Source organism: Myotis nattereri (assembly GCF_964212035.1).
Source record: "Myotis nattereri genome assembly, chromosome: 10".
NCBI classification, from domain to species: domain Eukaryota; kingdom Metazoa; phylum Chordata; class Mammalia; order Chiroptera; family Vespertilionidae; genus Myotis; species Myotis nattereri.
This window is the reverse complement of record NC_138085.1, coordinates 27,483,764-27,509,262: the sequence shown is the minus strand read 5'-3', so window position 1 is coordinate 27,509,262 and position 25,499 is coordinate 27,483,764. Positions and strand designations below refer to the sequence as shown.

The 25,499-nt window shown below is 44.4% G+C and overlaps 1 protein-coding gene across 1 annotated transcript; it reads right to left on the bottom strand.

Moving 5' to 3' along the window:
• Positions 1–513: 513 nt before the first annotated feature.
• On the bottom strand, positions 514–25,052 carry POLR1B (RNA polymerase I subunit B). The gene is made up of 15 exons (XM_081101133.1): positions 24,844–25,052; positions 23,497–23,664; positions 23,121–23,267; positions 21,804–21,936; positions 20,909–21,045; positions 19,944–20,167; positions 19,041–19,212; positions 17,587–17,758; positions 16,548–16,829; positions 14,747–14,880; positions 10,227–10,397; positions 9,045–9,201; positions 4,584–4,780; positions 3,874–4,127; positions 514–2,467 (listed from the first exon to the last, which is right to left on the bottom strand). The coding sequence occupies exons 1-15, from the start codon at positions 25,018–25,020 to the stop codon at positions 1,585–1,587; spliced, it is 3,408 nt and encodes a 1,135-aa protein (XP_080957259.1). The 5' UTR covers positions 25,021–25,052; the 3' UTR covers positions 514–1,584.
• Positions 25,053–25,499: the final 447 nt, after the last annotated feature.

Here is a 25,499-nt window from a genome sequence, read left to right as displayed (position 1 = left end):
TGTGTTGAGCGTCTGCCCCCTGGTGGTCCATGTGCTCCCACAGCCAACCTCCTGTGTCCAGCCAACTGCCATGGTCCCTGCGGTCAGCCCCAATCAACCCCTGGTGCTAAACCATTTGCAGATGACCTGCTTCTGAGTTGGGGTTTCGTACTAGCAGAGCAGCTCCCTCGCTCCGATCTATTGAAAGCCAGCCCTCAACACAAGGGTTTGTCTCACTCCTGTCCTCTACCTTCCTTGGGGGCCACCCGCCCAACTGCCACAGTGCCAGCGCAGTGGAGAGGGAAGGAGGATCTCACTCCCATCCTCTCCCTTCCCCAGGGTGCCTGCCCGCCCACTGTGGTGGCGGTGTGGTGGCAAGGGAAGGAGTGGAGGCGGGGAATTGCGAGGTGGCGGGACGTCTGGCCCAGCAACCATTGCCTCCTCTCCTGACCCCACCAATGCACAAATGTCATGCACTGGGCCTCTAGTAATAAATAAAAAACCAAAACAACCCAAAGGGGCACAGGAAGCTTTCAGAGGTGATGTTTATTACCCCGGATGGTGAACTATATACAATAAAGATGTGCAGTGTTTGTTTTTTTAAGTATGTTTTTGATTTAAGAAAGAGAGAGAGAGAAAAACATCAGTTGCCTCCTGTACACACCCCAACTGAGGTTAAAACCTACAATCTGGGTTTAGTATTTTTTTTTAAATATATTTTATTGATTTTTTACAGAGAGGAAGGGAGAGAAAGAGTTAGAAACATCGATGAGAGAGAAACATCGATCAGCTGCCTCCTGCATACCCCCTACTGGGGATGTGCCCACAACCAAGGTACATGCCTTTGACCGGAATCGAACCTGGGACCCTTGAGTCCGCAGGCCGACGCTCTATCCACTGAGCCAAACTAGTTAGGACTGGGTTTAGTATATTTCACTGAAGTTGTTAAAAAATATTTCTACCTTTTTCCACTTAAACATGGACATTAGAAAATACAAAATCACACCCATGGCCTGCATCATGTTGGGACTCTAGATGGACAATGCTCTAGAGCAGCAGTTGCCAACCTTTCGGACCTCTCGGACCTCACGGACCACCGGATGGTGACCTAGAGAAGGCGTGGGGAACATTGGGCCCTCAGGCCGTATAAGGTCCTCGAAATCATTTGGTCTGGCCCTCCCAAGGCATAGGGGTGAGTTCATTGTTTTACCAAATATAGCAGGCTAATTTTTAAGTTGATAATTTTGTATGGCCTGCAAATGACGTTATAAATATCCAAATGGCCCTTGGCAGAAAAAAGGTTCCCCACCCCTGTTCTAGAGGGACAATCAGTGATAGTCACCATCTACTGAGAGCAGCATACTAAGACCCTGGGTTTGGGAACTTCCCTGTATATTTTATTCATCAATATAACGTTTTCTCAAATACAGTGAAAATCAATTTCAATGGCTATTATACCAGAAAGACTCAGAACCTTGAATTCTTATTTGCCAGGTCTTGGTTGAGGGCTGTAACAACCTTGAAAAAAATTTCAGGGTAACATCTTTACTGAAGTTACATTTTGTTTTAATCTGACAGATCACCTAACCCAAAAGGCCACACCAATTAAATGACATCCAGTTTTACTTTGATGTTCATAGCTGCTAGTTCAGCTACAAAATACCGAAAAACGTAAGGCACAGAAACAGTGTCGATAGTGTCACTGCGATTGCACACAGTACAGTTGTATTTTCTGTTGCGCATGGCTGACCACGAAGGGGGTGGCTTCTCCAACAGCGGAGAGAGCAGACTGCCACACTTCACACACACATGGGCTACCGACCGGTCAGAACAGTTAAAGAGGCGGTCGTGAAGGAGAAAAGAAGTTCCGTGAGCTAACAGAGCATCCCTCTCCATTTCCCCAAAACGGATCCCACCCTGGACGTTTCTCCCCCCGATGGGCTGGTTAGTGACTCTGTCTCTGGCTCCGGTGGTTCTGACCTGGAATTTGTCTGAGACCATGTGGCGTAACCGCTGGTAATAAACCACGCCAATGAAAATATCTGCTTCCAGTTCCACCCCACTGATGCCACTGTACAGCCTCTCAGTGCCATAGAAGTTGTAGCCAGCAGCCTTCAACATCTCACCAAAGTACTCCAAGGCCGAGTTCTCCTCTGAAAAGGTGAAGGGGGTGGCATCATGGCAGAGACCATGCAGAGCGGCAGACTTGCCCGCCATGCTCTCGATTAACATACCAATAGTCATTCGGGATGGGAACCCATGAGGGTTGAACAGAATGTCTGGGACCATCCCACTTTCGGTAAAGGGCATGTCCTCGGTTGGCCACAGTCTGCTTAGGATGCCCTTCTGCCCATGCCGGCTGGCAAACTTGTCTCCAATGGTTGGGTTCCGAGGGATTCTCATCGTGATGCAAACACATTTAAATTTTCCACTTCCAGTGTCATTACTACACACTTTGATATTGTCCACAATACAATTTTCTTTACTCCTAGGAAAAATTAAACCATATAAAAGGTCAAACTATTTCTTTAAGCTTATAGAGGCATACAAGTTTTATATATAACTAGTGCTTTATAAAGGATTCAAAAAAACAGTCTTATCTTTCTTTTCCCTGGAAGTATCTATGAATAAGGCTTCTGGTTATATTAACTACAGAACTCTGTTCCTCTGAACATTATGAAAGTACTAAAGGACTGGTACACGAATTCATGCACAGGTGGGGTCCCTCAGGGTGGCCTACAGGGATTGGGCCCAAACCAGCAGTCCAACACTGCTTGCTGCTCCCACTCATTTCCGACCCTGCTGTGCCTGCAGCAGTCAGTCCCAATCGGGAGAGGCTCGCACTGCAGCAGTGGTGCTTGCCAGCTGTGAGCCCTGCATCTGGCGCCCATCCCTAGGGGGGTGGGCGGGGGGCCGAGATGCGATCGGCCCTCTGGGCAGGGGGTGGGAAGCCCTTGCCGGCCCAGGATCTGGATCTGTTCCACTGACGTTCACGCCAGTGTTCATGCCAGTTGTTGGGAGTCACCTAGTGGCCACTTTTATATCATTTCTTCCTTCTGGAATGTCTAGGGAGGAGAAGCAGCTGCGGTGCCTAAGGCTGACTTCCAGGAGGCCTGCAGCACTGTCGGGATCCTGCCAGCGGCGCCAGTCCATTGATGCCTGGCCCGTTCTCCGGAGATCGGACCTGCAGGACTACTGAGGGAGTAGCTGCTACTGGGCTGTGGGCCGCCGGGAAGGGTTGGTCAGCTGAGCGGCGCTCTTGCTGTGGTAGTGCACTGACCACCAAGGGGCAGCTCCTGCGTTGAACGTCAGTGCACATCATAGCAACTGGTTGTTTGTCGCTTAGGCTTTTATATATACTATAGACTAGAGGCCCGATGCACAAAATTTGTGCAAGAGTAGGCCCTTGCAGCCCCGGCAGCTGCCTCAGCCCTTGCAGCCGCGGCTTCGTCCAGAAGGGTGTCCGGACCGGCGTTCCACTATTTGGCTCTTCGGTCGATTTGCATATTACGCTTTTATTATAGATTATGAAGACCTACTGTTGAATCCACTCTTACAGATGTAAAATAAGCTAAAAATTTATTTTTAACAGGAGGCATAATAAAATTTTAGCTGGGAAGTATTCCTAACATGCATGAAAGAGATGATCAAGTCTCAATAATATACTTTTAAAATAAGCCAGGAGAACTCTCACCAATTATAAGAGACTGACAAGTAGAAAAGCAAAGGGAGTAAGACAGCAAACTTTGTCTCATTTTGTAAATGCCAATTCAGTTACGATTGAGTATCACTTCTATTTTCTCCAAAAATTTCCTGTTAAAAGATTACTTTCAACAGCCCCCAGCAATTCACTAAGAATAGCCTTTAAAATGAGCACCTAGCACTGCAACTTACTTGTAGAACATCACAGAGCTCTCGCCAGTGTTGAGATTTACATAGCTGTAATAGGGATCTCCATACTGCAGCTGTGCTCCAATAAATGGCAATCCATCCTCATCTAACTTCTGCACAGTCCGCGGGTCACCAGGTTTGACTCCAAACACCAGACTATCATCTCCTTGTTTAATTTTTTCAGAGAGATCTATGAACTCAGATTTGTAGACACTTCCATGGGCAAAACCTCGTTCCCAAGAAGCCTTATTCACAATCTATGAAGTCAAAGAATCAAGGGAGTGCAGAAAAATGAGGATTTTTCAAAATAAAACTGGTCATAATTATACTTGATTTAGGTTACCTCACATTCGATTTAAAATCTATCCACATTTTCTCAGTCACCTACACTACTAAAACCCAAGCACTTAATTTATAATTAAATAGTCCAAAACCCAATCATGCACAAACACAAAAGGTAAAAATATCCAACACTACTTTATATTCACTCAACATTAATTCAACTACACAGGCAATATGCATGAAATATGCATATATGAATATTTGGTTCATAACCCTCAAGGCTACCACTTTCCATTCAGAGTAGGGACTGACCATTTAACAGGACACTCACTCACCAAATACTAGGCACTCGAGGACACAGTGACCTCACAGTAAAGTTAAATTTTAAAATTAAATATTAAAAGAATGGAACTACTCTTGGTAAAACTTACCATGGCATCTTCCATATCGTAGCCAGTGTAAGAAATAACAGCAACGATGGCATTGGTCCCAATTGGATAGTTGTCCATGTCATAGTGATCATACATGCACGGCCTCACCAAAGGGCTTTGTGGGGTCTGAAGACGATACAGCTTATTATCGGATCGGTCTTGATAAGTGAGAAGTGGGAAGCCCATAGTTTGTTTACCTACAAAGGGAAAAACACCTTAGCCTTTTGTTTTTCCCTTGATTATAAAGGTGATATTTAAAATTGGGAGCAACTAAATATTCACCATAGAGGAATGAACAGATCAGTCACGGTGGTTATGCTTTATAGTGTGAAGATAAACGAACCTGCATGTATTACAACCAGACCATGAAAACAGTGCTGAGAGGGAAAAAGGACAGAAACTCATTTAATATGATACCATTTATGTATATCTATATAACACACCCCAAACAATTCTATACCTGGTTTATGGACACATCCTATATAATAAAAGGGTAATATGCAAATTGACCCTAACAGCAGAACGACTGGGAATGACTGGTCACTATGACACACACTGGCCACCAGGGGGCAGACGCTGAATGCAGGAGATGCCCCCTGGTGGTCAGTGCGCTCCCACAGAGGGAACTCTGCTCAGCCACAAGCCAGGCTGATGGCTGCCAGCACAGCGGTGGTGGCAGGAGCCTCTCCCGCCTCCTCAGCAGCGCTAAGGATGTCTGACTGCAGCTTAGGCCTGTTCCCCGCTAGCAAGTGTACATCCCCTGAGGGCTCCCGGGCTGCCAGAGGGATGTCTGACTGCCAGCTTAGGCCTGATCCCCCGGGAAGTGGGCCTAAGTCAGCAGGTGGTCATCCCCCGAGGGGTCCCAGACTACGAGAGGGCATAGGCCGGGCTGAGGGACCACCCCCTCTGAGTGCACAAATTTTTGTGCACTGGGCCTCTAGTATATAATAAAAGGGGGATGTTACTGGGGAAGAGTAAGGGTATAAGGGGAGAGTAGCTATTATCTAATAACTTAAAAAATTTTTTTTTATTGATTTGAGAGGAAAGGAGAGATAGAAACATCAATGATGAGAGAAACACCATTGATTGGCTGCCTCCTGCACGCTCCACAATGGGGATCGAGCCCGCAACCCAGGAATGTACCCTTGACCGGAATGCAACCCGGGACCCTTCAGTCTACAGGCCAACGCTCTATACACTGAGCCAAACTGGCTAGAGCTCTAATTACTTTCTCACACACAAAGCAAAATGTCACTATTTGTTAATTCTGGGTACTGGCATACAGGGGGTAGGTAAGAGTCTTCTTTATTCCACTTCTCAGTACAGAGAATCAATTCAACACAAATGACTTTTTAAAAAAGATTTTAAAATTGATCTTTAGAGAGAGAGGAAGACACAGGGAAGGAGGGAGAGAAATATCGACGTGAGAGCAAAACATCTATTGGCTGCCTCTTGTAAACCACCTACTGCGGACTGAGCCCAAAACCTGGACATGTGACCTGACTGGGAATTAAACTGGCAATCTTTGGGTTCATGAGAGGACACTCAACCAACTAAGCCACACTGGCCAAGGCTCAACCAAAATGATTTTAAAAACTAAAATAAATATACATGCCTAGTGGAATTCTTTAAAATACAGAAACAGAGACTTCCAGCTTCCAGTTGTAGAGGGTTCCTTCTTCACAACCACCCTCAGCACATAAGACCCAGGGTGGGAAAAAAAGTAACCACAAACAAATATACACACCAGCTGAAAGTATTGTAAAGTAACCAAAATCAGTCAGAAACTAGAGTGGAATTTACATTCGGGCAAAAGAAACTGCAATGGGTGAATTTCCAGGTCAGGTTTCGTTCTGTGGTTTGTTTGGTTTTTTGCCTAATGGCCCAGTGCAGTGGCTAAAACTTGGACAGAAACCCATAGTCTGACTGGCTTTAAGAACCAAGAAACATAAGAGTCACAGCACTACAGCAACTAAAAACTGAGGGGGGGGGGGGGGGGGGATTTCAGAAAGGAGAGAACCACACAGGGAAAGCCTTAAATTCTGCATATGAACCAATCCCAGATCTTTGGTGGAGTCCTGAATTACACATGCATGGAACATTTCCAAGCAGCCCTCAAAAGTGACTTCAGCTGCTTTGTTTAGCTAAGTTATCCATCAGTTAAATCTAAAAACCAATCCTCTTCAAAGGAACATAACAGAATCCACGGTCTTCAAAACATATCACTTGTTCACAATGTCCATGATATGATCCAATATTACTAGATATAAAAGACAGAGAATTAATACCCATACTCAAGAAAAAAATGCAGTGAATGGAGACATCCTGAGATGACCCAGACATTGGAATTAATAGACAATGATTTTAAAATACTGGTTGTATAACTGCTCTAAGATATAAAAGAAAATATGTTCACAATGAAGATGAAATTCTAGAAAAAATTAAAACTATAAAAAAGAAACAAATGGAAATTTTAGGCTAGAAAATGAAATATCTGAAATAATATGGTGGTTCCATGGTATAATGAATGGTTAGCACTCTGGACTCTGAAATAGAATAAAAAGTCTGAATATGATGACAGATGAATAAAAATGATTCAATGTGAAGAGAAAAAGATAAAAAAAGAGAAAAGAAACCAATGGTTGATGGGACAGCAATGATTAACATACATGTTGCATAACTGAAATCTCAGGAGACAGACTGGACAGCAGCAATTTTTTAGAAACAATGGCAGAAAACTTTACAAATTTAAAACAAACAAACAAACCAACAAACAGATTTAAGAAGGCCAGCAAATGCAAAATAAGACAAACACAAGGAACATCATATGTAGGCATACCATAGTCATTCTGTTACAAACCTAAAAATAAAGAGAAAATTTTAAGGACAGAGAAAAAATAAAACTTAAAAACAGGGAAACAACCTAAAACTGACGACTTCTAATTAGAAATGAGAGACCAAGAGTAGACAGCTAGCCTGGCCAGATAGCTCAGCTGATTGGAGCGTTGTCCCATACACCAAAGGTTGCAAGTTTGATTTCCTGCCAGAGCACATACCTAGGTTGCGAGTTTGATCTCTGGTCAGGGTGAATATGGGAGACTGCCTATCGATGTTTCTCTCTATATAAAAATATCCTTCTGTGAGGATTAAAAAAAGAATACACAGCTCAAACAGTATTTCATGTGCCAGAAAAAATCTTGTCAAATCAGAATTGTATACCTAGTTCCTTCAAGGGAAGAGGAAATAAAGATATTTCAAAGCAATAAAAACTAAGAAAATTTTAGCCAGCAACTGGCAACACTGACAAATGCTAAAGAAAGTTTTCAGGCCTAAGGGAAATTACACTCCAGGAAAATGAAACCATGTATTTGATACAATTAGTCAAGTCTGAATAAGCACTACAAAATAGTATGGTACTATCAGGCAGGAATGAACAGCACTGGAGAGAGAATGACGTGGACGGCCTGTAGTTGTTAAAAATGGAATTTCAAGATCTCAGACCAACCCAAGTTGTGGAACATTTACAAAATTACCTTTTTCTTCAAAAGTGTCAATAACAAGAAAGACTAAAGTTATGTTCTAACTTAAAGAAGACTAAAGAGACAACAGAATACAATGTGCGATTTTGGACTAGGTGCTACACAGAAAAAATTGCCAGAAACCGTATTTATGGCCAACCAGTATGGTTCAGTGGTTGAGCATTGCCCTATAAACCAGGAGGTCACAGTTCGATTCTCAATCAGGGCACATGCCCAGGTTGCAGGCTTGATCCCCAGTAGGGGGCGTGCAGGAGACAGCTGATAAATGACGTTCTCATCATTGATATTTCTATCTCTCTGTCCCTCTCCCTTCCTGAAATCTATAAAAATATATTAAAAACAAAACAAACAAAAACCCTCTATTTTTGGTACAACTGGTCAAAGTCTGAATCAGACCCATAAAGTAGTATGATAAGCCCTAGCTGGTTTGGCTCAGTGGATAGAGTGTTGGCCTGCAGACTGAAGGATCCTGGGTTCGATTCCAGTCAAAGGCACATACCCAGGTTGCAGACTCGATCCCCAGGGTGTGCAGGAGGCAGCCAATCAATGATTCTCTCTTATCATTGATGTTTCTCTCTCTCCCTTACTCTCTGAAATCAATAAAAATACCTATTTTTTAAAAAGTATAATACCAATGTTAAATTTCCTGATTTTAATTGTCCTTGTTTGTACAAGTGAACATCCTTATTTAGATATAGACACTGAAATATTTAGGAGTAAAGGGGCATCAAGCCTGCAACTTACCTTCAAATGGAAATAGTACAAACAGACCAAAATAATAACAAAATGTTGGTAAAGGGTTTATAGGTGTTCTCTGTACCAGTCTCACAACTTTTCTGAATTTGAAATTATTTCAAAGTAAAATAAGTAACAAACATGTCTCTTTTGTGAGTGTGGTTGCTACCATCCCCATGCCACTTACCCATCTGGCACTGGTACATGTTCCTTGGACTCTGGTTGTGATCGGAGAAAGGGATGAAGTTGGCGATCACACTCAGCAGGCTGTGAGGGAAGAGTTCCTGGTGGGTGGTCACTCCAGCAAAAACCTCATCCTCGAAGATGGCAATATTCATGAAGAGCTGGAGAGAAGGATGGATGCCACACATTAACTCTTTCTGAATTCAGTACTCAAAGACTTGAAAGGAACCTTCCCACCTGGTATAGTGAACACTGAAGGGACCCACAGGAAGCCTATCAGAACGACCACTTGCCTTTCATACCTCATTATAAATCTACCCTAGACCAATTATGAAGAGGCATTTGAAGCATTTTTTAATTTTTATTTTTAAAATATATATTCTTTTATTGATTTCAGAGAGGAAGGGAGAGAGAGAGAGAAACATCAATGATGAGCAAGAATCACTGATCTGCTGCCTCCTGTACGCCCCCTACTGGGGATTAAGCCTGCAACCCAGGCATGTGCCCTTGACCAAAATCAAACCTGGGACCTTTCAGTCCATGGGCTGGTGCTCCATCCACAGAGCCAAACCAGCGAAGTAAAGAAAGACATTTTTAAAGTAGTACATAGCGCAGAGCTTTGCAACTGCAAAGATGCAGGGAAAGATTGTGCATGAGGGAATGGTCCAGCCTCAGCATCCGAAGGAGCTTGGGATGCAGGTGACGAGACACCAGCCTTCTCAGGCTCAATGGTGGGCGGAGTGAAGGGACACATGAAAACTGCTTCCCGAGGAAGCAGAAGTAGTTCTGGCTTTCTTTCAAGTGCCAAATTGTTATTAAACAGTAACACTTAAAGAAAGCAACAGTTGCCCTACCCAGTTTTGCTCAGTGGTTAGAGTGTTGAGCACAGGCCTGTGGACTGAAGGGTCACAAGGTTTGATTCTGGTCAAGGGCATGTACCTGAGTTGCAGGTTCGATCCCTGGCCCCAGTCAGGGCCCATGTGTGAGGCAACCAATCGATGTGTCTCTCTCACATCAATGTTTCTCTCTCTGTCTCTCCCCTTCCCTTCAACTCTCTCTAAAAACGAATGGAAAAAAATATCCTCGGGTGAGGATTAACAAAAAAAATAATAATAATTAACAGCTGAAGTCTGTGGAAGTTGTATATGACACAATCACATATACCCACCACACACAGTCCACATACCTGCTCCATAGTTCCAATCAGCTCTTCTTTGCCCAATTCCAAGTTTCGCACAGGCCGCACCAGCCTACAAGGAGTGGTGAAAAGGTACAGTCCTGGGTACAGACTTGGTTTTCCTGTCATGGGGACAAGGGCCACCTCCATCCAGGGAGGGATCCTTTTTTCTCTCAACACCTGTTTTCAACAAAAAAGAAAGTTCAAACCAGAATGACTAATATGTTTTACATCTACCCTGACACCCGGGAAGCAGGCAGAATGGGGGAGGAGGTCAAATATGAAAAGTAGATCTTAAGAATTTACGTTCGTTATGCAGGTAACAAACATAGTGCCCTGCCAGTCTCATCTTCTCGGAGAATACCATTCACCCCACACCCCGAGTTGGCAAAAGCTCTACTTTCTTGGGGACTCAGCCTCACTATCAGGCAAAGGTAACTGTGGGAAAGGTAACTCGAGAATGTGCATGTAGACATACTAAACAGAATTCTGTTTTCTGATATCTAAATTAGAGAGTACTGGTTTTGTTTTGTTTTAACCCTCACCAAAGAATATTTTTCCCATTGATTTTTAGAGAGAGGAGAAGGGAGGGAGGAGGGAGAGAGAGAAATATCGACCAGTTGCTTCCTTCATGCACCCCAACTGGGGCCAGGGACCAAACCTGCAACCACGGCACCAGCTTTTGACCAAGAATTGAACCCTGTCCCCTCGGTCTGTGGGTCAACACCCCAACCACTGAACCAAACCGGCCAGGGCTTGTTTTATTTTAAAACGTATTTAATGAAAAGGCCCTTCTACCTGGGTATTAAGAAGCAAAACAACAACAACAAACTTCTATTAATTAACTCCTGGGTGAAAGGAAAAATACAAACCAAAATTACAGGAAATTTGAAAACATATAACAAGACCTATGTATCAGAATTTGTGGGGATTCACAAACACATTACCAATAAAAAATGAAAGAATGAACAAAAACGAATTAAATTCATAAATCAAAAGTTAAGAAACCTCAACAGAGTTAGAAAGCTTAAAGACTGATTTCCACATTAGAAATAAAGGTGTCTAGCCCTGGCCAGTGGTGCTCAGTGGTTAGAGTGTTGGCCAGAGCACCAAAGGTTCCCAGGTTCGATTCCAGATCAAAGGCATGTACTTGGGTTGCGGCTTTGCTCTCTGCCCCCGGTCAGGGCATGTGTGGGAAACAACCAGTCTATGTATCTCTCTCACATCAATGTTTCTCTTTCTCTCTCTCTCTCTCTCTCTCTCTCTCTCTCTCTCTCTCTCTCTCTCTCTCCTCCTTCCACCTTCCCTCCCACTCTCTCTGAAAAGCAATGGAAAAAATATCCTTAGGTGAGGATAAAAAAAAACAAAGAAATAAAGATGTCAAGAAAGCACCCTCAAACCAAGTACCATAACCAAATGATCTCAAGGGAATTCTCACAGACCTGCCACCAGGTGGCCCAATGTTCCCACACTGCTCCAGAGCATTCTTTACAAATGTTGATTTAAAAAACCTTAATAAATTATTGACATTTGAGAAAGTATCAGTACTTCTTAAATAGAGAAAATAACACATAGGGTGGTCAATGCCTGGGGGGAATGGGGACAGGCTAGGAGGGGTCAATGGGGGAAGAGGGGGACATATGTAATACTTTCAACAATAAAGATTAAAAAAAAAAATAACACAACACGACCAAGTGGGATTTATTCCAGGAATTTAAGACTCATTATTCATCGCTATTATTAGAGAATGATCATTGTTAGGGAATAAATTAATATCATACACCTAATCTGTCTAAGGGGAAAAAATCTTACAATTTTTCTTCAAAGATGCCAAAAATTAAACACAGAATCCCATATGATCCAGCAATCCCACTTCCAGGTATACACTCAAAAGAACTGAAAGCAGATTCAAACAGAAATTTGCACATCCATGTTCACAGCAGCATGATTCACATAAGCCAAAAGGGGGAAGTGACCCAAGTGCCCATCGATGGATGATGGACAAGCACATGTGGTCTATGTGGTTACCAGGAGCTGGGAAAGGGCAGATGGCAAGGCATTGCTGAATGGGCACAGAGTTTCAGTTTTGGACCAGGCAAAAGTTTGGAGGCTGGATAGGGTGATGGTTGCACAACAATATGAATGTACTCAATGCCACAAAAACAGGTTAAATTTTACGTATATTCACAAAAACAACACAAAACCAACCCTACAGGGACCAGGGGGTCAAACCTGATACAATCTATTTATTTAAAAGCCTAAGCAACTGAAAAACCAAATGATCCGTAGCTATGACGTGCACTGATCACCAGGGGAGCAGATGCTCAACACAGTGGGAGTGCCACTCAGCTGATGAAGGGACGCTGGTGAGCACAGCTGCAGCGGTGTTGCGGAGGCGTGAGCCTCTCCTGTCTCCGCAGCAGCACTCCTGAGCAGTGGCGGGCAGGCGCAGCGGGGCCAGGACGAATGGGAGTGGTGCAGTGCCCGGCCCCAGCCGCTTCGGCCCATGTGAGAGGGCGCAGGCCAGGCTGAGGGACCCCACCGGTGCACAAATCTGTGCACCAGGCCTCTAGTATGAACATAAAAATAAATAATAGTAACACAATATTCACAAAATAAAACAAGTATCTATAAATCTGATGTAAATAAATGAATAAATAAATGGAAGAGAAAGGAAAGCTTTTCCTTACAGAATGGCAACTAACAAACAGGACAAATGATAGGGTTAGAAAACAACCACTTGGCAACCATAACAGTAATAATTAACATAGCAAAGACTCATCAATGGAATAGTAATAATTCTGCAGAGAATAGAATACAAACTGTGGGTGAAAATTTAATGAGGAAAAGGGCTTCCAAATATTTCTCCACAAATTACTGATGAGAGAAAATCTGTAACAGTACAGTAGATTAACTTAAAAAATACAGCTGTGAAGTGATTGACATTGACATCACTGGTCACGGGACAAGCCAACATCACATGCCTCCTGAAAATGGTATTGTGAATCTCGCCATGAGGAAGTGACACATGACCATAATTAAGGGTCTACACAATAGCTGGCCTTTACTCTTTTTTTTAAGTTTATATTTTATTGTTGACAGTATTACAGATGCCCCCTACCCCCTGCCTCCCCCAGCATCTGCTCCACTCCAGCTATCATCACACTATTGTCTGTGTCCATGGGCTATGCATATAAGTTCTTTGGTTAACCTCTTCCCCTTCCCTCCTTCCCACCCGGATCTGTCAGTCTGTTCCATGCATCCATGCCTCTGGACCTATTTTGTTCATTAGATTCCACATATAAGTGATATCATGTGATATTTGTCTTTCTCTGACTGCTGGCCTGTACTCTTTAAAAAAGTCAAGACATGAAAGGCTAGGAACTATTCCAGAATAAAAAAGAACAGAGACATGACAACTACATGTAACACATGATTCTGGAGTGGGTCCCAGACCAGGAAGAAAAAATAGCTATAAAAGCCATTACTGAGGCAACTGCTGTAATCTGAGTGTCAGCTGTGGATTCTAGCAAACTGACCCTCCCTGAATTTGGTAAGTGTACTATGGCTATTAAAGAGAAAAAGTTAGAAAAAATGCACTGAAATTTTTATGGAAATGGAGACATGTCTGCATGCCACCCTCAAATGGTTCAGAAGAAAAAATATATACATCTATACTAATAAAAGGGTAATATGCTAATTAGACCGGGTTGACCAGCCATCTTTCGGACATCCGACTTCCTTCCGGACAAAGCCATGGTGGTCGGGGCCGAGGCAGAGGCAGTTAGGGGTGATCAGACCACAGGGGAGGGCAGTGGGGGCGAGATCAGGCCAGCAGAGGGTTAGGGGCAATCAGGCTGGCAGGGGAGGGCAGTTGGGGGTGATCAGGCAGGCAGGCAGGCAAGCTGTGAGAGGGATGTCCCCGATTGGAGAGGGTGCAGGCTGGGCTGAGGGACCCCCCCCCCCACATGAATTTCATGCATCGGGCCACTAGTATATTTATAAAGAGCACACAAATGATAATTGGTGGATCTGGTTAATGGGCATACGGGAGTTCTCTGTGCCAAGTCTCTTGTTAGGAGAAAATGCCAATGAATGTCCTTCTCCTTGATCTTTTAATAATATATTTTCAAGACCCAGACAGCAACAGGATATGTATGACTTACATATCTTGCATATTTTTAACATTACTTGAAATATAAAGTTCCTATTTTGATGTCCCCTACATGCCACTAGAATTTACAAAGAAAAGTTAAAATCTGTTAGTTAGCAGACTAGGGCTTCAGTGAAACTACTACTAAAAAACAAACAAACAAACAAACAAACAAAACTGTATGGGTGAAATATCTGTCACTGACCCCAACCTCTAGGGCTATGAGGTCAGTACCAGGGGATGTCAGGTACTCTCAAAATGAGCTCTGACCCCCAGGCCCATGAGTGCTCTAGACTGCCTGGACTACCTCATCAACTAGAAAAGGACCGAAACCCAAGACGCAGGGATAGAGCAATTCACAAAGACTCACGGTCACCTTAAAATGCCGGAGAGAAGCTGCAACACTAGCAGCAAGCTCCTTATCCACCCAGCCAACCATGACACCGTCCAGCAGGACAGGGTAGCACTCGGCGTAAGGTCGGTGAGGCGTTCCATCAACTGGAGTAACCCCTGTGGAAGGAACAGACAGGGTCATCACATCAGGATGCCTTTCCAACTTAGAAATTCCCTCCAGATAGGTCTGCAGCTGTACCATCATTTAGATATCTAGTTATCTTGTCTCTAAACCAGAATGTTTTTCACTTAAGTTTCCAAATCATTTCAGCAAGGACACACAAGAACTAGTGACCTGGCCTGTGGGGAGAGCAGCAGGGACAGGAGTGCAAGGAGGCTTTCGCTGTGCACCTTTTCTATGTTCATTTCTGAAGGTTGTAAATATAACTTTTCCCCCAAATCTAATTACACTTGATCACCATTATTCAGATTCCCTATCTGCAAATTTGCTAAGATTGTCTGTAATTCCAGTATCAACAACTAAAGGTGCTTTTGGGGCCACTCGGTGAAAAATCTGCATCACCTGCGCACAGGCTCCCAGCTATGGTCACACATGTCTTCCTGTCTCAGCTCAGACTGTCAACAAGCGTCCTCTGGGCCACGTGGATGCATGCTTGTGCCTTCTGTTGGCGGTTTCACTGTTTAATCGGACCCTGAACGCAGGGCTGGCCCGTGTGGCTGAGCACAGGCTGTGTAAGCCTCAGGAAGAGTGCGTGTTAGGGAAGCTTAGTGCTGCTGGCAGAGACCCCGATGTTAGTGAATCACAACGTTAAATGAGGTGCCCCTGGGAGCAATGCCTCTTCCCTAAATTCGGGGTTAGTTGTGACTTTTTAAAACAGAATACCACAAACATCAAGAACCAACTGGAATTAAGTAAAAAAGAACACTCTTCCACAATCCATAATCCACCTGCTGAAGACAGGAAGTGTTTTACCAAGTTCACAGGTTACCCGCGTGGTGTTAGGCATTTTCCATTCTGTCTCCCCCAGGACCAGAGCCCTTCCCATCTCTTCTGCTTGGGATACACTCTCCACCTCTCCACAGTTTTTCCTTCTTTCTACGCTTTCCTGCACTCTGACATTTTAATCACTGGTGGCAAACAACATCATTTTTCCCTTGTGGACAGAGGACCTGCAGCACTTTACACTGGTTACGGCCTCTGAATCTCGAGTAATTCTGAATTAGTTGGACTCCCTTCTGAAAGGCCACGATCTAACTGGCAGAATACTTTTAAGCAGAAATTTCCTGGCTCTTGATTCGATGCCTTTCTGGTTGTTTGCAATGCCTACCACCTGAATCCTATGAACTGGAAGTTTTAGATTGTAAATACGAATTCCAGTGGAGACCCCACTCAGACCAGCAAAGACACAGAAAACTCTGTCTCCAGATCCCAAGAGTGAAGAATGCCCAAAGAAAGGGCATCATATGGGTGAAGGTGAACCCGAACCCAGCACCACACCCAAAGAACAGCACTCAAGACAGCCTTCCAGCAAAAGCAGAGACAGCCGCCAGGCTCCCAGGAACAGGGCTGTGGGTCTGAGGACCTCCAGGTACAGAGTGGACAACCTCCTTTTTAACTGTCTTCCTGCAAAGTGACACTGCTTCCAGCTTAGAGCAGTGGCCGACCCAACAGGTGCAGAAAGAATGACCCAAAGGTTACCTCCCATATTAAATGCTGCTTGAAACCACCCCAGTTCCTGCACAGATGAATAAAATCAATTCCTGCAGAGAAGGCAGCATAACTGAAAACACACACACAACGAGAATGTTACCCTGTCACATACCCAGGTTGCAGAGCAAAGCTGGAATAGATGCTGTGTATACAAACTGCGTGACCACCTCGCATATGGCAGTTAGGTGGTTCATCAGGCCGCAGGGCTCCCCATCAGGAGTGTGCACGGGACAAAGGAAACCCCAAGACTCCGGCAGCAGCCTGCGCACGGTGGTGGTCCTCATCTTGGCAAAGTCAGCCCCTCTGTGCACACAGCGGAAATGGGAGAGATAGCGGATGAAGTTCAGCTTATCAGCCACGACACAAAGTCCAGAATTTTGCAGGAAGCCAAGACCTTAATAAAACAAAAGTCATTCAAAAATGGGCTCAACTTAAAAAAAAAAAAAAAGGATATTGTTATTTGAGGCTCTGATGAAAAGCCTCAGAGCACACTGTTAAGTCACGGAGTGGGTGATTACAAAGTTCACTAGCTCAGGTGAGCAGGGATACTGTACAAAAAGTAGTAAAAATCCCCAGATTTCACAAACTGTATCAGCCTTGCCTGGTTCCCTATCTCCTCCACTGTGGGGAAACCGTAAACAAAAAACAAAATAGCAAGTAATTAAATGGGATTCATCAGATAGGCTAACACACAAGCAGTTGTCAGTTCTAAAAAAATCTGTATCAGTAGTAGCATCTATTTCAAAACTGCAGATTTCTGGGCCGTCAATTGCCACAGTTGAGTTTTCTAAGGCATTCTGATGCAAGTGGTTTAGGGCTGAGCCCACACAAGAACCCTCTCGGACCACCTGTCCATGTGACCTCCTCAGACATCTTTAGTTTAGACAGAACTCTGAGCTGTCTTTAGTTTTCTAGGAGGCACAGGAAAATGTGATCATCAGAATTGGATTTAAACCATTCAGCACCTTGTCAAAAGCCCTTCAGACTTATATGTAGTCAAAACTTATAACGTGAAATGTCTTTAGTGAAAGGGAAAAGTTCGCTTTTAAATAGAACCTCTATTAATGATATAAATCTCCATTAAGCAAATAATTTGAAAAACACAACTAAAATGAAGACTATTTTTTTGAAGGCTATTTATTTAATTTCACCTGTTTTGGAACGCAGATTCCCAGTAGCAAGAAGATACTCAAATGGTTTTGTAAGGTCTATTCCCAGACTTAAAATCTTCATCAAATTTTCACTGTTTATAGACATATTGGTCTTCTGAGCCTTCTTGTCCATACCTATTTTAACAGATACTAACCACGCTTCCATTTTTTCCTGAAATGAATAAATTACATGTTTACTTGAAAGGCTATATTGAAATTACCAATAACAGAAAACTTCTGCTTGATATTCATTTTTATCAGGGCAATTCTAGGCTGCTGAAAATTTTCTATCTAATTTCATGGTTAGAGCAGAAAGAAACAAAAGTTTTTATCTTTCAGTAAGAATTTAAATAAGCATTACTGACTAAATAAGGAATTAGGAGATTTTTACTTTAGTCTTCTCCATCTTTTATCCCACTATGTTATCTATTAGATTAAATCATTTTAGGGATAATATTCAAAATATGAAATACCACCAAATGAACTTACTGATGAACTGATCTGTGCTATGCCAACACTCTCTCCACACACACACACACACACACACACGGCTCTCGTGACTGACAGTTAACTATGCTCTGTAATGTTGCTGTGAGCACTGAATTAGCAGGTACTAAGCCTTTGTCTAGGTACAGACAGGATTAGGTTCCTCCAAGTCTCAAGTCACAACATTCTAGTCAACTGAGAAATACGTAAGCTGGTTTTGTGTGTTTCTGTTGAAAGATACCTTGTTTTATGTTGCTGATGTACTACCATCGGCCTCATAGCCAGCAGCACTGTAACTTGTGACTGACAAAGCTATTCTAATGCTCGTATGTTCTCGTAAGGCACATTCAAGCCTTCCTGTGCTCAGCACCTCACACAGCACTTCAGCACTATGCTTGTGGGCCATTTTTAAACAACAAAATCACCAAGAAAAACACAAAAATGTGAAAAACATGGTACTAAATAAATAGACTCTCGTTCACAGCAGGAGCTGAAGCAAGGCAGAGCATCACCTCCTAGACCTCAGCTGGGAGTGTGGGCATCAGGACACCCCAATGATTAGCCCTCCAAGCACATCTGCAAAGGACCAGGAGAGCTGTGAATACTGATACTGGGCTTACAAGTAAACCTCAGTGAGGAGGGGAATTTGTAACAGGGACTCTGCAAAGGAGAGCTGACCGTCACTATATGCATACAGGCCACTTACACTTTATCATCAATGTCTGACCAAGATTTGATGTTGTCTTTACTTAGCTTACATGAAAATATCAGACATTTTTGAACCTGGTACAAGCTAGGACGTTTGATTCTGTACCTTCCTGCTAGGCAAACAAACAACAAATAGAAAAAAGAGAAGATGTACACTGCCAAAACAAGAACTTATGAATATGCACAAAACTACATCATGGGGTGTCATCACCTCAATCCAGAGGTACAATGGGGCCCAGGGGAAAGCAGTGTGCACCCACCTTCAGAAACATGAGGAAGAGCTGCCCGGGTGTGAGCACTTCCTGATTCACTAAACTGTCAGGATTCTCCTCCATGCACTCTCCTTTGGCCAAAGCAAACAGCTTCCGGGTCATGAGACAAAGTACATAAAACTTCTCAGTATTAGATTTCAAGTGGATACAGATGCACTGGCTGTCAAAATATAAAGAAAAAGCTTAAAATGATTCAACTGCTACCACTACTTGCCATTCTACTAACCAAGGCCCCCAATTCATGTTTACTTAAAAGTCCTTACTCATATTCAGAAAATCCCTTTCACCTTACAACAATATCAGCAAAAGAGCAGGATATAGTCTCAAACAAGGTCTACAGCGGTGCTGGCCAACATGGTAGTGACAAGCCACAAGGACCATTTTAAATATTAATTAATTAAACAGGAATAAAAGGCAGAACTCAGTTTCTCAGTTGCACTGGCCATTCAAGCACTCAGCATGGCCCACAGCTGTGCACTGGACCACGCTGACCTACAACAAGTCACAAAGACAGAGCCCTTGTCTTGGGAAAATAAAGGGACATGATGCCTGCAACTTTCAAATGGTCAGAAGGAACAACACTTACTCATGTGCAGACAAGTAAAGCAAATATAGTAAAAGTGTTAACAGTCAACATGAGTGTCCAATGTACTATCTTTGCAGCCATCCTCGAAGTTTGAAGTTATTTCAAACTAAAAGTTAGAAAGTACATTAGAATAAAACGATACTACCTAAAACCAGAGAAAGGTGAAGATGGCCACAGAAACAAAGCTAGCCCGCTTTGCCAGGCCAAAATTCAACCCGCGTGACTCCCCAGTCCCAGCCACATCAACACAAAGAACCAGCGATACCCCCGCCCCCAGTAAACAGTGTGGGCAAAAGCACGCGTACTTAAACAGAAACTCTGCCGCGTGTTCATCTGAATACCAGTCAGGGAGACTGAGCTTTACTCTGAAGCGTTCACCTAGATAGGTAAGGACCTGCTTCTGTGTGGAACAACCTTCATCCATCACCATCCTTAACATCTGAGTAACAGAGTTCCTAAAGAAAGAGTTGTCCTCTTTGCCTTTGATGAGCTCCTGAAAAATCTGGTAATCGGAAAAGCTGACAAGTGCCTAGAATAGAAAAGAGATTTTCCTTTGTCATTGCTATTAATAACAAAACCATCCAATTCATTCAGGAACAAGTCTCTCCTTTTCTATTTAATACCCGAGAAACACTAGCATTCCACTATTGTTAAACTGAAGTGAATTCTCCAAAGTAAGGGCACTTGGAAGATAGGCACCAAGATGGCCCCAATGATCCTCGCCTCCTGGGATTCACAAGCCTGCATCACCTCCTCCCACACCAAATCAGAGCCCTTCTGACAAGAGAATATGGCGGAAAAGGCGACACCCAGCTCTCAAGGCTAGGCTACCAGGGGCACTGCAGCTTCTCTCCCTTCACTGGGCTAACGCTCTGGGGAAGACGGCCGCCCCAAGCAGCCTATGGAGAGGTCACTGGAGAGGAACTGAGACCTCCTGCCAACAGCCTGCACTGACTTGCCAGCCTGGAGGAACCACCTTGGAAGGGATCCTCCACCCTGGTCAAGCCTTCTACACAGCTCAGCCCCTGCGACATCGCTCTGCAACCTCTGAGACCCCAGCCAGAGCTGCCCACATTCCTGCCCACAGAACCTGTGAGGGAGAAGCGTTCACTGATGTGTTTTAAGCCGCTGAATTCCGAGGTAATGTGTTATGGAGCAGTAGGTAACAAGTGCAGCATGATCTCTGATAAGGAGAACCTATTCATTCTGCATAGGACATGCTTCCAATGACTCCCTTCATAACAAAAGAAATATACTCAGCAAGGCACACCTTAAGTGCGAATCCCAACGGAAGAAAAAACAGTTCTTTCTGGTAAATAAAGTTCAACATAACTGTGCCATTTTCCAAGTAGTGAAGGTTCATATTGACAGCAGAGTGTTCTTCCCTCACACAGTGCATTGACACTCCTGTCGAAACAGAACAAAAAGCCGGAAACTCAGTGACACTATAACTGCTTCAATCATTTCATTCTGAACTATTTTTACCTTCTTAGAGATATTTAAGAGCCATAACACTAAGTTTAGCCGAGATTGGCAACCAAAAACGTCTCCAGACCTTGTCAAATTTCCCCCAAGGTGCAAAATCTCCCCCAAACAAAGGCCAGGTGGCTGCCAGCCCGCAACCCTGAGGGGAGTGCCATGGTACCTGAACCAGAAGACTTCTGGGGCCCACACCCACCTCTGGCAAAGTCAGGCCGGCCTCCAGCCTCAGACTAACATACACACACACACACGTTCTTTCAGTTTGAAAGATATCAGAAAGTAGGTCTGCTACTATGAAATCCTAACACAGAAATGCTTAACAGAAAAATAAAATTTTATATACATACGAGAGAAAAATGTCAAAGACTCTATTTAGATGCAGCTCCTTTTTTAAAAAATGGCTTAAAATGTTTCTAAGGCCGAAACCGGTTTGGCTCAGTAGATAGAGTGTCAGCCTGCGGACTGAAAGGTCCCAGGTTCGATTCCGGTCAAGGGCATGTACCTGGGTTGCGGGCACATCCCCAGTAGGGGGTGTGCAGGAGGCAGCTGATCGATGTTTCTCTCTCATCGATGTTTCTAACTCTCTATCCCTCTCCTTTCCTCTCTGTAAAAAATCAATAAATTAAAAAAAAACCAAAAAAAAACTTTTCTAAGACAACATTCTAAAAATCACTAGAGCTTACCATATTGAGTGTAGCCAGGCCCTCTAGCTTTCCATTTTGGTCTTATCATTGCAATAGGGAAATTTCTCCGAGGCATAATCAACATTCGGATGACCTTTTCAATGCCATTGATTATGAAATAGCCTCCCATTTCCTGCCAAAGAGATGAATTATAATTTGTTAAACAAAGATAAGTAACTGTGAATATGAAAACTGACTAACTGCGAAAATTAACCTCCTAGCAGACCCTGTTCTAAGTGCAGAAGAGAGGAAAGTGCAGGTGAAGGGGGCCATGGATCCCCGGGAAGCTGTCAGTAAGTTAAGTCTTCTCAAGCACATGAAAAAGGTTTAGGGACCTGGAAGTATGGGAGGAAGTCGGTACTTTCTCTATCAGACAGCTTTGATCTAATTTGTCTTTCTGTCCTCCAAATGACCTTAGGCTTCAAATGACATTAAACAAACACCTTATTCCAAAGAAAAGTCTGCAAATGAAAACAGCAAACATTTTGCCTCCAGACAAGTATGATTTCCCAAATGCGTTAAAAAAAAACAACCGATGACCATATGAAATCTCTTGAAATCAGATATTAAAATTAATAGGAAAATTATTTTAATTGCTCGTCAATATCATTTCTGTAATAAAGAGCTACTATTAAGTAGGCATAACATACCAGGTGCTCTATATTATCCTAACATCTAGTCCTCATAACAATGAGTAAGACAGCTATTGTGCCCATTTTTAGCAGAGGAAACAGGTTCAGGGAGATTAAACTTCCCAAAGCCATACAACCGGTAAGACAGCAGCTGAATGTCAAACCCAGATCTGACACCAAAACCTCGTCCCTCCAGGTAACAGTCTCTATTACAGACCGTCTGTAATCTTGATTACTTCAACTCAATGCTGCAAAGCCACCTGACACAGCTAAAAAGAAATGCCAAAGGGAAAGCATATAAGGCACTTTATATCCTCACAGAATCTTACTGTTCGGTAAAGCAGAGATCTTAGAAAACAGTTTTGTCGTTTAAGATGGCTTTAAAAACAGAAATATCTCTAAATATACACCATTCAGAAAATTAGGGAAAAACTTACCAATTATTTCCCCATCATAATAATAATATCCTAATTGCACAGCCAGTTTTTCATACATTGCTTCATTTGAGACTCATTATGAGCCGCGCACAGTACACAGACAAGAGATCAATGCTCCATGTTATCTATCCAAAATTAGAGGCAGAGAAACACTGACTCCCTCTAGCAAGCTTCATATCCTCTCAAGCCCAACTCGGGCCCTTCCTATTGTCGCCTGCCCAGTCAGTGCCCTGCACCCCTGAAATTACCTCTGGTTCCTCATGGTGCTCAATGAGGGCTTTTGGAGGAAGGTTGTATAAGTTGCAAAGCCTGGACTTCACCATGATGGGAACATAGCCAAGAAACTGCTTAATGGTTCCTTTTGAGATTCCGTTTACAGCCCAGCTGATATCAGCCTAAATGAAAAAATTAGTTACGAAAAAAACAAAGTATTTGGATCTACAAGAACAAATGAGTATTTTAAAAGAGGAAAAAGACCATATACTAGATGATTTTATGCTTCAGACTTAAAAGGAGAGATCTCTTGGGTGACAGCACAAAGCAGAATTCTGGTTACATTTTATTGGACACCAGTATTCGCAGACATGTCCAGCGTTTGAGTCGCGTACTGTCACTTGTACTCACTGTCAACTTTCCCCGGTAGGTGCTCCTCCTGCCCCGGCATTCTGCAGGATAAACATTGAGCTCCTTGCAGATGCTCCCTTTGGGAACCGTGGGGGGGCTGATGACGGCATCCACAATAGTGAGAGAGATCCGCTCATCTTTGAAAGCAAATTCAAAGGGAGGTATAGCCTGAAATACAATTCACATTATTAACTGCTTGCATGTCCCAGGTACCCCTTCACTGAGACTCTTCCAAAGCCCATGAATTTCCTACACACACTGTTGCCTCTCATGTTAATGTGGCATTAAAACGACAGCTAAAGCTACATCCTGTCTACTCACACCATCACTATGTACCAAAAAGCATCCGGCGTTAACTCGGACATCTGAACGTCTACCGTGTGTCAGCTTCTGCAGCAGGCTCTAGGGCAGCGGTTCTCAACCTGTGGGTCGCGACCCCTTTGGGGGTCGCCTAAGACCATTGGAAAACACATATATAATTACATATTGTTTTTGTGATTAATCACTATGCTTAATTATGTTCAATTTGTAACAATGAAATTGGGGGTCACCACAACATGAGGAACTGTATTAAAGGGTCGCAGCATTAGAAGGTTGAGAACCACTGCTCTAGGTTGAGACCACTGTGTGCAGAACAGAGCTGTCCTCTGAACCAAGAGCCTGCCCGCTCTCTCCTTACCTTGTAGCTTCTCCACGGGTAGTAAGACAGGACTGCTGACAGAGCAAAGTTATGGAAGCACCTCCTGACTCAGCACCGGACACTCTAATGTCATTCTTTAGGCTGACAGTTGTGCATTTCATTCCACGTGGTCTCATACATGCCAAAGGAAAGGTGGTACCACCAGGTTCCCTGCCCCTCCTCACCCCCCTTTCACCGCATCTGCTTTTCGGTACCCGCCCTCCTCCCCGGGAAGAGCTCTGCTGTTCCACGGAGCTCTCCTCGTGTTAACTAGGAACAATGGGTTATGGTTGGAAGCTCAGCCCACGCGGGCCACTTCCTCACCCTCCAGCACCTACTGTCCTACAAAGCACTGCGGCTCCCAATCCCATAAAAATCCAGGAACCACAGACACATCTTCCCCCGGTCGGCTTGAGCTCAAGCCCCGAGCTGCGGCTGCCACAATCAAGAAGCACAACTATTTGGGGTTCTACTGTGACCTCAAGCCACCCCCTCTATCTGGGACCCTGTCCCCGGCCAGTGCCCCGCTCACCCCGCCTCCTGGGTCTCCCCATCCCCCGTCTCCCACCTGCCGCCCGCCTCCAGCCCCACGGGGCCCCTCTCCTCCGCCCGACCTAGCAGCGCCAGCGAGCGCCGGGCTGCAGGGAGCCCGGAGGAGCCGCACTCACCTGCACCGCGTGGCTGAGCCCCTCGCGCACCGCGTAGTTGAAGGACTCCACGTGCGCCTGCGTCAGCTCCTGTAGCGCCGGCTTCTGCTGCTCCCGGGGGACCCCGTAAGCGGGATCCGTCAGGTGCTTGAGGCTGGGCCCGCCGGGCAAGCCCCGCCACCGGCCGCCGGGATCCATGCAACGCCGCACGCCGGCTCCAAGCACGCCTCTGCAGTGCCGGAAAAAGGCGCAGCGCCCACGGTCCGCTAGGAAATGCAGCTCCTCTACTTCCACCGGGTCTCGGTCCGTCGTTTTATAGGGTCGACTTGGAAAAGAAACCCTGGCGTGAACGGGCCGGCCTGAAACTGTACCGAGCCGGAATGCGCCCTGCCCAACTCAGCTTTGTCCTCGGGTTCTCCTTCGCTCCAGGGCCCGAGGAGAGCAATCTTCAAAAGTTCCCTTACTTCCCGTGACCGCTTTCGGATCGTTGCTGTTGCTGAGGCTTCGAGGGAGTAAATCGCTCTCTGACCGATTTGAGTTGTGAAGGCTCCACTCTATTTCAAGAAGTGGTCTGCCTCGCTGCCTGCTCCCCTCCTCCTGTGGGCTGGGTCCTGGAGGTGGGGGATGGCAGCGTCCAAGGGCCCCCCCAGTCTTAAGATCCTTTAGTCTGAGTCCTA